Below are 13,528 nucleotides of genomic sequence, written 5' to 3'. Positions count from 1 at the left end.
GCTTTCCGTGTCATGACGATCAGAGGTACTTTTATTAATTTTAGTCTCCGCTGACGCCGGCCTCGGGGCCGAGATATGAGCAATATGTAAACCTCGTACTGGAGTGTGAACGCTGGAAATGATCGACTCGTTGTCTTAATTCTCTGTGACATATCGGATGAGTGGGAATAATATGACATAAATGTAAAAGTACGGGCGCAAGTTCCACACCACTAACGTCTTAACTAGATTGTTGTTCGACCTGTAAGGATCCAGTCCGTTAGCCCTCCTGCAGTCTGGTTCAGCTCGCTGCTCCTGGTCCACCTGGTTCCTCTCCGCTTCATCCCACAATCCCACAATCCCACACACTCCAGTGACAATCCAGCCCTCGTGTGTGTGTGTGTGTGTGTGTGTGTGTGTGTGTGTGTGTGTGTGTACAGGAGTGTCGACAGGCTAAATCGAAGGCCCACTTCAGTCTGTTTTTTTCTTTTATTCCAGACGCATCAACTCTTCTTCGTTGGTTGTGTTCCGCCCCGCCGTTTCTCCCATGAAGTGCTCGCTAATGTACAGGTTTTAACGAGAAACGCTAACGATGCCAATAAGCTGTAAATCTCCACAGATTCTACGACGCTGGACTATTTGACCGGGGAGAAAATGGAAAAGTAAAAAAAAAAAAAGAAAGAAAGACTGTCTTAACTTTTCTGAGGTTTTTAACGCACAGGGGGGGGGGGGGAGGGGTCGATTCGATGGCGTGGCGTCTCTGCCGTGCCGAGCGTCACACTGCGGGGGGGGGGGGGGGGGTGGAGGGGTCCAGCGTATTTGCATTGGCCTCTAGAAACTCTACTGTGTGTCGACACTCCCCGCACTTTTAAACGCAGTCTGGTTTCAGAGCGGCGCCGGACACCACGGACTTTTATCACACTTTGAGTAATCAGAGGAGGAAAATGTACCTGAAGACGAAGATAAACACACATCACAGAAAGATATCAGTCTTAAATGTCATAACCTTTAGGAAGCTGGTTTTTTTTTTTTTTTTTTAGGCTTGTTAGATTATTTATTTTGGGGGGGTTAATTCAAGGTTTGGCCAGCAGGGGGAGTTTTTAAAGAAAAAAACTGTTTCCACAAACTGGATATGCTGAATCAACACATTTATGTGCTACGAATACTTTATTTATCTGTGTATCAAACCTTCATCCTCATGCTAACTGATGAAATAGCATTTACTGTACGTTGCCATGCGCTCATTTTTTTTTTCTTTTATCGAGTTTTGGTGTAAAGTATCAAAACTACTGGAATCGATGACAGTTTGACTTTTAAAAAAACCTGTTAACTCTTTGTTACCATGGTGATAATTAATCATGTAATTAGCATAGCGTGGGTGGAGTTTGGCTGGATTGGGCAGAACTCCACACTTTTAGCCAAAATAACATTGATCCCTGTCAGTTTGATCGTGGCCACTAGAGGGCGCCTTTATTGTGTTTCTTTTCGTTCCTCATTTGGAGGGCCATTGAAATGAAAGAGTGGCAGCAGTTTGCAACAGTCAACATGAAGGTGATTTGCAGAGGAGTAGAACTAACTATTATATTCAGTATTTTAAGAGCAAAACAACACACAGATATCTTTGTGTCGTTCTGCCCTCGGCTCAGAGGAAAGCTTAAAGTGGCGTGAAAAGGAACGCCGATTAGCCCCTGGAGGCTAACTGTGGCAGCTATGCGTGTAGATGTGTATTGTAAGATAAAGTGTTTCCTCCGCTTTGCGAGGGTCTTGTGAGGAAATATTTGAAAGTGGCTGCGGACGCCAGGTGCCTTCATATGGACGGGCTAATGCATTTGGTTATCTCATCTTTTTTCTTTTTTTCTTTTTGAATTTACAAAGCATATCGTTGACTTCATTTCTCACGTCGAGACTCAGGAGTTGCTTTCGCGTCCCCCGGTACATTGTTTCCGACCTGAGCATTCGAGATGGCGACCGCGGCTGCCCTAAAGGTTGTAGATATGTTAGTTAGCTAGGTACTCGGCCGGGTTAGTGAAACTAGTTAGTGAATTTTAATTTAATGCCACGGTTACATGACTACTGAGACAACAGTTACCTTCGCGACCAGCCACTGTCCAATCAGGAGGCGGCGATCCTCAGCCAGCTGTCGGCAGCTGGGCGGGTGGAGGGAGGTGTGAGTGAATGATGATGATGATGATGAGGAAGTTGTTTTACATGCCCCTCCCCCCTCCTCTCCACTCCGTACTGAAGCTCCCCCGGTTGGAACGATTCTTCCCGTCGGCCTTCCAGGTTGTGTAAAATACTGCTGTTATCTGAGAGCTAATATATGAGCGCCGTGAGGCGACCCAGACGGCCTGCTGGTAATTATCACTGTAGAAGATGAAGATGTATGTTGTTGTCTTTCAATGTTCAGAATAAACTTCGGTTGGACCAAAAACCTCCCTCGTCTGTGCTGCCGTCCACTTCACGTCTCTTCCTCCGGCGGTAAGAGGTCCACTGGATGTAGACGGAGGGGAAGCAGCTTCACCTGAGGCCTGCTGACGCTCTTCTCTTTCACACCGGGGCTTAAAACGTTTATTTATCCATTTCATTCATAGTGAAAATAAAAACAAACAATTCAATACAATACAGGTTTTAGAACGTTTGAATGAAATGGAGCAGAAAGAAGATTAATTGGAAATTAAAAGCAAATAACAAACAAAATAAAGTCAGAGTGGCCTAGCAAAAAACAAAACAACCAAAATTGTAAAATAAATACATAAGCAGTTTGGTTCTCCTACGTAGTTTCTTTATTAAAAATTTTTTTTTAGTTATTGTTTTAATCGCTTTTTAAATTCTGTGTGTTTTAGAATATTTTGCATCCTTATCTAGTTTGTTCTATCGTTGAATCCCTTTTACGGAAATGCAGCGCTCCCTTACTTTGGTCCTAAATGTTGACGATTGAAGATTTCTGTTCCTTTTAAGTTAGATACTTTCTCTTTGTACACATTTATTTGGAACCGTGACAGGGAAAATGTATTTATGAGCTTCATACATAAGAGTATTATAATCACCTATGCTACTTTAAACTACAGATTTTACTGACGCTATGACCTTAATGTTTTCAGGTTAAGCTTCGCAAATCTCTTTGTTTTAATTTATTTCCTTGTAAATTTGTAAAATGCAAGTACATTACTTAAATCAATACTTTATTCCTACGTGAGCACAAAAACAAGAAAATGCCATTAATAAAGGATCAAAACTCTGAAATCTTTGAATCAAACAAAAGCAGATTACTGTTTAAGTATGAATAACTTGAGGACAAAACGATTCATGTTTTGAGCTCTCTTCCCATTTCCTCTTTTATTCTGAAAGTCTCCTCCGGAAATGGTTTTATCCCACGTTGACAATGTGTGAAGGTCCTCGCTGAGACCTTCACGTCGCTGTGAAACCAGCTGAGAGAAACAGTCCGAACCGGACCAGGCGGTTCTTCGGATCCAGGTCGACAGAGGAAGAAGGTACGGCTCGATAGAGTGTGAGTTTCTGGAGGACCCCCCCCCCCCCGGGGTGTCCCGGAGAGTAAAACGAACGCCCCCCTCTGAGGGGGGCGTGAGAACTGAATGTCTCGGGACATTTCAGTACTGAACGTCTCAGTACTTTTCTCCGGATGCTTCACATTCCTCACCTGGACCTGCCGGACTTTAACAGCTGTTTTCATTCGCTTTGTGACAGAAACTGCAGCTAGTTTGAGCCAAGATGGCGGCGGTGCTGTGCAGGAGGGGAGACCACCTCTGTGTAAGAAGCTTCACCCCTTAGCCCACTAACTCACTAAACCTTTAACTCACTAACTCATTACACCGTTAACTCATTACACCGTTAACTCACTAACTCACTAAACCGTTAACTCACTAACTCACAACACCGTTAACTCATTACACCGTTAACTCACTAACTCACTAAACCGTTAACTCACTAACTCATTACACCGTTAACTCATTACACCGTTAACTCACTAACTCATTAAACCGTTAACTCACTAACTCACAACACCGTTAACTCATTACACCGTTAAGTCACTAACTCACTAAACCTTTAACTCACTAACTCACAACACCGTTAACTCATTACACCGTTAACTCACTAACTCACTACACCAGTAACTCACTAACTCACTACACCGTTAACTCATTACACACCGTTAACTCACTAACTCACTACACCGTTAACTCACTAACTCATTACACCGTTAACTCACTAACTCACTACACCATTAACTCACTAGCTCACTACACCGTTAACTCACTAACTCACTACACCGTTAACTCATTACACCGTTAACTCACTAACTCACTACACCAGTAACTCACTACACCATTAACTCATTAACTTACTACACCTTTAACTCACTACACCGTTAACTCACTAACTCACTACACCAGTAACTCACTATACCTTTAACTCACTAACTCACTACACCATTAACTCGCTAACTCACTACACCGTTAACTCACTACACCACTAACTCACTACACCACTAACTCACTATACCGTTAACTCGCTAACTCACTACACCGTTAACTCACTAACTCACTACACCGTTAACTCACTACACCACTAACTCACTACACCACTAACTCACTACACCATTAACTCACTACACCACTAACTCACTACACCACTAACTCACTACACCGTTAACTCACTACACCGTTAACTCACTACACCGTTATCTCACTACACCATTAACTCACTACACCATTAACTCACTACACCGTTAACTCACTACACCGTTAACTCACTACACCATTAACTCGCTAACTCACTACACCGCACTACACCGTTAACTCACTACACCGTTAACTCACGACACCATTAACTCACGACACCATTAACTCACTAACTCACGACACCATTAACTCACTAACTCACCAGCTCATGGACACTTTCATTAATTCATTAATTCATAAGCACTTTCATTAACTCAGTTACTCACTAACTCATGTGCTTAAAGCAGGAATAATAAAGTAAAGGTCTGTGGCCCTCAAGAGGCTCCAGTCCAAAATGTCAAAGAAAATGTTTGAGTTAAAAATACAGTAATGGCGTAATAATAACCTTACACATTAATGTTTAATATTTATTTTTATTCTGGCTCATTTGATATTTAAATATTCTATTATATGTAGAGCAATGCTGTAAAGTATTCTATTCTGTTCCTAATCGTAGAAACACTAAAAGAAGTTGGAAGTATAAAGTGTGTGTGTGTGTGTGTGTGTGTGTGTGTGTGTGTGTGTGTGTGTGTGTGTGTGTGTGTGTGTGTGTGTGTGTGTGTGTGTGTGTGTGTGTGTGTGTGTGTGTGTGTGTGTGTGTGTGTGTGTGTGTGTGTGTGTGTGCAGTGTGTTCACAGGGAGCTGTACAGAGTTCTATGGAGGCCTCAGACTGTGTGTTTCAGCTCCAAACCAACAGAAAGAAAACAACCGCGCAGGACACACATCAGTAAGAACACACACACACACACACACACACACACACACACACACACACACACACCTCTGTGAGTTGCTGATATTTCAGTCAGTGAAGGAGGAAAATGCATTGATAAATGAACACAGATGTTCAAAAAGAGAGTCACTGCAGTGATTTAGTGATTAAGGAGACATTAGTAATAATTTGTTATGACATTAAACTACTATTTATTTTATTTTCTTCTGGCAGAGAAAGCAAAACCTCAGCCTCCGGTCAACATCAATAGCCTGGTGGAAAAGCTATTTTCGCTGACGAGGTCGGACGTCATGCCCTCTAAAGGTTGGTTCAGTCAGAACATTTGCGCTTCTCAATCCAAGTTTCGGCAGAATGTTAGAGATGTCATGCAACTTTTCTAAACTGATTTGTTCCGCTTCTCTCTCTCTCTCTCTCTCCCCTCGTGTCTGTCGTTCGTCCTGCAGCTGGAATTGCCAGAGGCATTCAGAAACCTCCCCCCGCCTCCTCAGTGAACCCTTCCACTGCTCCTCCGGTTGCCTTCTCTCACGCCTCTCGTGTCAAAGAAGATCGCAACGATGCCTCGAATTCTTCCTTCACTACCATACAGCCAACCCCTCAACCAAAGGCAGCGTCACCAGCAAACCCAGAGACTCTTGACTCGCATGCACAGACCTCCCCAACAGGAGAGGGACAAACTCTGTCCAAACCAGCAGAGACCAAAACAGACCCTGCCTCAGAGTCCTCGTCATTTCCAGCTGCATCAGTAGAAACCCTCACGCTGACAACAATAGAGTCTCCGGTAGAGTCTAAGCTCCCTCTTGAAAATGCTCCTGAACCGAGTGCTTCAGTTGTTGAGGGTCCAGTAGAGCCGTCATTCGATGTTTACATTAATAATACACTAACCAGAGGTGTAAAATCAGAAGTGGTTCATTCAGCTACTACAGTAGATTCTGTAGTAAAATCACCAATAGAGTCCAGCATTGCTCTTGAAGAATCACTACCAGCTGGAATTCCTGTTCTTGAGGGACCAGTAAAGCCTAATAAAATAGAATCCATTAACTCGTCCTTGGGGACGTTTGGTATCGTAGTAGGAGAAGCCAAAGAACTCTTAATAAAACCCCAACTAGAATCCCCAGTAGAGTTCAGTCTTCCTCTTGTTGAACCCCTACAAGTTCCAGTAGAGTCTTCAATAGATGTTACAATTGATAATACACCTCAGGAACAAAGGACAGATGCTGTAGTAAATGCCTCACTTGCTGCAGGAGTAAAATCCTCAACACAAACTACAGTAGAATCACCAGTAGAATCTTGGGTTGAACCCCTAGAGGCTGAAGCTTTAATTGCCAAAAGTCAAGTTGAGTGCACAATAGATGTTACTACAATTGAAAATGCACACCAAGAGGGCCTAGCTAAAGGTACAGATATAAACAATTCTGGCGCACATGCTGCACGGATAGAATACTCAACAGAAACTACAATAGAATCAGGAGTAGAGGCGAGCCTGTCCTCAATGGAAACTTTTAGTGAAGTCGAGGTTACAGTGGAGGATATAATTGAGCTAACTATCAGCACACCAGCTGCCATAGAGGAACATAAATTACAAACTACAATAGAACAAGCAGATAGTTTATTTAATGGTACAGTAGAGTCTATAATAAAAGTCGAAGAATCCGACGATATTTCACTTACGGATTCCTTCCAAAATGCTGAGAAACTTGTTTCCTCGTCATTAGGGAACGCGACAGAAGCAGCGTCGGGAAGTTTTGCCGTTGAAAAAGAGGCAGAGAAAGAACCTGAGAAAATGACGTTGGAGTCGATGATGCTTCATTCCGTCACGGTCTCAGTCCAGTCTTTTAAAACCGACGAGTTCCTCAGAACCAAATCTGAACTGGATGAAAAAGCTGCGCTGGTCCAGGCGACCGAGGACGAAGGTGCAGCTGAGGGTAAAGCAGACAGCGTGGACGACAGGGAAACCCTTACGGAAGTCCTCGCGAAGTGGGAGTCTCTGTCCGAGGACCTCGAAGGGCTCGAAGGGGAAAGTGGCATCTTGGTAAATGAGCTTCTTTGTTCTGTTCCTTCTGCGGTTCCCCAAACGCCTGTTCTATTGGAAACAAGCACAGATCTGCCTGAAGCTGCTCGGGGAGACTCTAATCCGGGGGAAGGAGTCACCGCCCTGACACTGGAGTCAATAACTTTAGAGGAAGTTAAGGGAGAAGTTGAAAGTCTTGAAACCAAAGTCTTGCAGGAAACCTGTGAGTTCCTGGAGAAAGAAGCCGAAGAACTGGTAAAAGAGGAGAAGATGCAAGTAGAAACGACAACAGAGGATGTTGAGGTTTTTGAGGATATGACGCAGGTCGGATTGTTAACTCTTGATAAAGCTACAGACGCTATAGAAGCGGAGACATCTGTCATGATCGAAGCAATGTTTGGTTCTGAACAAGGGCCGAACCAGACAACTGATGTTCTGCTGAAGGAACCGCAGGCTCGGAATGACGGGATGGGTCAGGAAGAGTCGGATCGGGATGGAGCAGATGTTCTGGAGGCCATGTCGCTGGAGTCGGTGACTTTAGCTGAAGTCGAGGCTTCTCTGGGAACCCTGGAGAGCACGTTCATGAGTGAAACCGCTGACTACCTGGAGAAAGAAGCCCAAGTTCTTGTTGGCGAACAGAAGATGGATGTTGAGCATGAAGCAGTGATTGAAGAGACGACTGAAGGAGTGAATGTCCAGCCTTTGTCTCTGCCTGAAGGGGAAGATCTGGAGACGGACGCTCTGATGGAGGAGCTGCTCTTTACCGTTCCTGGACCAACCGCCGTTGTAAAGGACGATGGGATGGTTCAGGAGAGTCCAGAGATCCAAACAGGTAAACACTCACCTGGGCTGGACTGGACTTTACTTAACTGGACTGGGCTAGAGTTCAGGTAACTGGATTGGACTTAACTGGACTGTACTGCTCTAGACTGGACTGGACTTTACATAACTGGATTGGACTGGACTGGACTTTACATAACTGAATTGGACTCGTCTGGACTTTACATAACTGGACTGGACTGGACTTTACTGGGCTGGACTGAACGAAGCTGAACTGGACTGTATGTTTTCCCCATTTTCTCTTATAATGATTCTCCACAAGAACAAATACAGAACATCAGTTGTACAACAAGTAAAAGCGAGTCCAGCAGCCTCCTGTTTGTTCTGATTCTCAGACGTGGATCCAGTACAGAAACTGTTCCTGCAGAAGATCAGAGAATACCATCAAACGTGCAGGTGAGAGCTGTGACGAAGGAAAACTCATTTATTTTACGTTATTTTCTTATGAATGATACTTTTATTCAAACAGCTTTCTTTTTTGTAGAATTAAAATGTTAAAATAAGACAAATAATTTTAAGATACTTTTACAGAGAAAACCAACAATCCGACATGAGCAAGTGGAGGGGAAATGTGCAGAACCAGGCTCAGGCTAGAGAAACAGACTTGGTGTTGTAAACACACAAGTTAAAACAGGGTTTAAGAGTGTAGATTGAGGCAGACTGAACACTTTCCGTGTTCCTTTGCTCTGCGAGGTTGAACGGCGAGCTGATCCAGGACGACCCACATCTGCTCAAGCGGCTCTCCGAGGAGACGCACAAACTCCAGAAAGTGTTCGGAGCAGGAGATCTGACAAGCTTCCCTCACTTTCACTTCCCCGGTGAGACACGCTGCATTTGACATCAGGCCGTCTGTAGAGCTGAAACGGCAGCAGAGGAATCGAACCGGACAGCTGGTTTCTACTCATTTTAGGCCTCGTTTCCATGACAACGATTGAAAATGAACAGAAACACTGCAAACGAAACTACTCACACGCAGCAGAGAGCAATATGCTATCAGCATTACCAATGAGAGAACACACATTCATATCCACATTTATCATCACTACTTTTTGTAAAAGTTTTTTCTGAAGCTTCTCACAATCTAAAACTAAAGAACTCTCATATAATATCACAACATTTGGTTTTTAGTCACATGAATTAAAAAAAATAGACAAAGTTTGCACATTGAAATGAATCCATTATATTTTATTGTATGATAAATTGATTGTCTCAATACATTTCACATCTTTTGTTTATTTTATTGAAATTATATTTTTATATTTTCCATTGCATTCAGTCTTCTGTTACTTTTATTATTGGATTTGTTTATATTTTGAAATGTCTTTATTTGTATTTTGTTCCACCTATTTTTAATCATCGTTATTATGATAATCAGATTTTTGGAATCATAAAGTCATCCCACATATTTGTATTTGTTTTTGAGAAGCTCAATAAGAACGTAATCTACTGTTCTTCAACTATTGTCACACAACAACAACAACAATAACAATAATAATAATAATTATAATAATAATAATTATTATTTGATGTTTATGGTCCTCTAGATGGCTGCATGGCCATTAAAAATGTGCGTTCTGTTTGGGAAACCACAGCTTTGTAGAGGTGAAAGGCTTGTTTATGAATTAAAGCAGTAATTTAGCGGGAATGTGAGAGGAGAAGCTCAGTGGATCCACCTCGTCGGTGCCGCTGCTCGCTGCATAATCCCATTCACCAGGGAGCTTATCAGGTGTATTTTTAACTGGTGATGCTGCTGCTCCTGACAGTGATTAATGTGTGTTTTCTGAACACATGTGTGTGATCACACACTCCTGCTGTTTTCTCCCCAGAGCCTGAACCGGACCGGGACTCCAAATAATCCTGGACCGGGACTCCAAATAATCCTGGACTGCTTCAGGAGCCTGGACGCTGCTTCCCACTGTGCTCGTCTTTCACACGTCACTCATTACACTTCATTTCCCACCAGTTCAGTTCCTCCTGTTCGCTGATCAATATGAACGTATTATTGTTGGAAAAGGTTTGAACACCTGGAGGAAAAAGCTCCTCTCCTCCGACTGGCTGTGAGACTGAAGCTCCTCTCCTCCGATTGGCTGTGAGACTGAAGCTCCTCTCCACCCATTGGCTGAGACTGAAGCTCCTCTCCCCCTATTGGCTGAGACTGAAGCTCCTCTCCCCCTATTGGCTGAGACTGAAGCTCCTCTCCCCCTATTGGCTGTGAGACTCAAGCTCCTCTCCTCCTATTGGCTGTGAGACTAAAGCTCCTCTCCTCCTATTGGCTGTGAGACTGAAGCTCCTCTCCCCCTATTGGCTGAGACTGAAGCTCCTCTCCCCCTATTGGCTGTGAGACTAAAGCTCCTCTCCTCCTATTGGCTGTGAGACTGAAGCTCCTCTCCCCCTATTGGCTGAGACTGAAGCTCCTCTCCCCCTATTGGCTGAGACTGAAGCTCCTCTCCCCCTATTGGCTGTGAGACTGAAGTTCCTCTCCTCTAATTGACTCTGGGCCAATTTTACATTTGTGTTTTAAAAGAACATAAATAAACATTAACATTAAATAAACTGCAACAAAAGGAACGAACGTGTGTGTGTGTGTGTGTGTGTGTGTGTGTGTGTGTGTAAAAGTACACAACTCGTATAGTGTGTGACATAGAAATGACTACACAAGTACAACTCCCCTGTTCCAGGAGTTCAGACCTTTTCCACAGTCATTCCTTCATCCATGTGTTTTAACTTGAGGCGGTGCAGTGGTTTGTACGCTGCCTCCAACAATATGCAGTTTGAATCTGGGTTTGTGTGTTTTGCATGTTCTCCCCTTGTGTGTGTGTGTGTGTGTGTGTGTGTGTGTGTGTGTGTGTGTGTGTGTGTGTGTGTGTGTGTGTGTGTGTGTGACTTCTCCAGTTTCCTCCCTCAGTCCAAACAAACCAGATGTTGGAGGTGAATCTGGATTTGTTGAAGAAGTAAAGCAGATTATATAAAGTCCAAAAACATGCCTTTAAAGACCAGCACTGTAACAACAGCTTGGTTTCGTTTTATTGATTTTCTAGATTAAAACACTAAAGGGACATTGGAGGAGTTCTGCTTTAAAATGTATATTTTGTCATTTGAGAATCATCAGGACACGTTGACAACTTCTGGTTTATACATGTTGAGACTTGCCAAAGTTCACTCTCACTGCAATGTGTTAACATGAGCCGGTGTTTCTCTGCAATAATAGACCTTATTTTAATAATACTGCACGTTTGAAAGTCTGTTCATTTCCTATTGTTCAGGATTAAAGTTTGTGATTCAACTTAAATTACAGCTTCACTGAATTTTCAAAGCAGTTTGGTCAGACCCATTTAATCAAAGAAAAAGAAAAAATCAGCTTTCAATACAAGTTTTTAGACGTGTCAGGATTGTTTAAGTACATGAGCACAATTTCAAAACGTGTACAAATCTCTGATTCTTCAAAGTGCTGAGACAGGAAACGAGCTCAGATCAAACATGGACACGAGGAACCGAGATTCTTTTAAGCACATTGGAAAAACCGGAATTTCTCTGGGACTGTGAATTGATTCATTTTATTTCTCACTGAGTGAATATTTTCCGGACATTGAGGAGTTTTCATGTAAGTCCTATAAAAGGAGCGGTGGTGTTCCACAGGGGTCAGTTAAAGGCCTCAGAGATGATGGAGATGATGTCAGGAGACACGTCAACTTTTCCAGTTATTCTGACGGCCGTCGTCCCCTGATGGAAGAAGAGACATCTGACCAACAAAACCACTTCACTACATTATTGAGAATCAATGTAACACCTCAAATGAGCATTTTGATATCAAATTAATGTCTTTCTTTATTACAAACATGTCAACAGCTGAACCAAAATGTAAAGGATGCACTAATATCCATCCATCTTCTACTCTGCATATCGTGTTCAGGGTCGCGGGGGACTGGAGCCGATCCCAATACAATAACTGTGAAAAAAAACCTAAAGAATAAAAAAATATGTGCAAAAATATATTCTATGACGTGTTCCACGGATTGTGTTTAATAACGAGCATATAACTCGAACAAATCCTCAAGGAGTAAGTCAGAACGGACCAGACTGGACCGTGTGCTGGGCTGGGTCATGTTCTGGTCCTGGTCCTGGTCCTGGTCCTGGTCCTGGTCCGGGTGCCTCATGTTTGACGCTCCTGATTGACCAGTAGGTGGCGCCGTTCACTGAGCGTCTCTTCCTCCCTGGCTTCATTAACCTGTCGGTCTGCTTCAGTGCTGCTCCCTGCCTCACCTGTTTCCAGACTGTATCCGTCTGCACACACACACACACACACACACACACACACACACACACACACACACACACACACACACTTTCTGTGCCTCTCTGCAGGCTGACACGAGCTCCGCGAGCTCTGCCAAGTCAGATCTTCCCTCAGTCACGACTCTGTCATCGAGCTGCTGTGAGTCACACACACACACACACACACACACACACACACACACACACACACACACACACACACACACACACACACACACACACACATACACACACACACACACACACACACACAGCAGAAAAACGAGTATACCTCAGAAATGCAACCCAAAAAGACAAATATAAGAATATGAGTATAAATCACAGAAAGAGGATGAATGAATGAACCGAGGAGATGAACTTCATATTAATTCACTCATTCATCATTCATTTGTTTACACATAGCTGTGACGTCATCTTTAAGGGGACGTCATCATAAAGAGGTGGTCACTCAGACTGCCTGCGCAGAATGCCGGTGTGCGTGTGCGTGTGCGTGTGTGTGTGTATATTTTCTCCACAGTTCATGTTCAACAATCTGATGAATGTGAGCATGTGTATATAATCTGTATAGAATTTGTATCTATTTTATTCTATTCTATATGTATCTGTGAATAACGTGTATACAATGTGTATATAATGTGTATTTAATTGTACATCGTGAATATAATCGGTAAATAATTTGTATTTAATCTGTATACAATTTGCATATAATATGTATATAATCTGTACAGAATTCGTAAATAATCTGTATAGAATTTATCTTTAAACTGACCAATCAGTCATTCTTCAGCCTCCGCCGTCCCCACACGCGCTCCCTCTGACGTCACACAAACACACACACACACGCACACACCGCTGCGTGTGACACACAGCTGGTTAGCAGCTAGCAGCTAGCGGCTCGCGGTTAGCAGCTCGCGGTGCGTCGCTCCTCCTCTTCAC

The 13,528-nt window shown here is 43.2% G+C and overlaps 1 protein-coding gene across 3 annotated transcripts; it reads left to right on the top strand.

Moving 5' to 3' along the window:
- The first annotated feature begins 3,359 nt into the window (after window positions 1–3,359).
- LOC308138583 (uncharacterized protein) lies at window positions 3,360–11,647 on the top strand. Of its 3 annotated transcripts, none has more exons than XM_080507770.1 (8): window positions 3,360–3,487; window positions 3,685–3,747; window positions 5,346–5,445; window positions 5,665–5,754; window positions 5,895–8,291; window positions 8,635–8,695; window positions 8,993–9,117; window positions 10,126–11,647. In XM_080507770.1, exons 2-8 carry the CDS (start codon window positions 3,709–3,711, stop codon window positions 10,152–10,154), a joined length of 2,841 nt encoding a protein of 946 aa, XP_080363896.1. In that variant the 5' UTR covers window positions 3,360–3,487; window positions 3,685–3,708; the 3' UTR covers window positions 10,155–11,647. The 3 variants fall into 3 exon arrangements, with proteins under 3 accessions (XP_080363896.1, XP_080363898.1, XP_080363897.1); XM_080507771.1 differs by having other exon boundaries at window positions 3,372–3,470; XM_080507772.1 differs by lacking the exon at window positions 8,993–9,117.
- The last annotated feature ends 1,881 nt before the right edge of the window (window positions 11,648–13,528 follow it).

This window comes from Blennius ocellaris (genome assembly GCF_963422515.1).
Source record: "Blennius ocellaris genome assembly, chromosome: 13".
NCBI classification, from domain to species: Eukaryota; Metazoa; Chordata; class Actinopteri; order Blenniiformes; family Blenniidae; genus Blennius; species Blennius ocellaris.
Note: the sequence above shows the minus strand (reverse complement) of the source record. Positions and strands in the feature narration are given on the sequence as shown.

Bases quoted from the DNA above. Each gene is read 5' to 3' on its own strand.
- LOC308138583 (XM_080507770.1), top strand. From the start codon at position 3,709: ATGGCGGCGGTGCTGTGCAGGAGGGGAGACCACCTCTGT. The intron at 5,755-5,894 runs GTTGGTTCAGTC...TTCGTCCTGCAG, and splicing joins GGACGTCATGCCCTCTAAAG to CTGGAATTGCCAGAGGCATT. The intron at 9,118-10,125 runs GTGAGACACGCT...TTTTCTCCCCAG, and splicing joins CCCTCACTTTCACTTCCCCG to AGCCTGAACCGGACCGGGAC.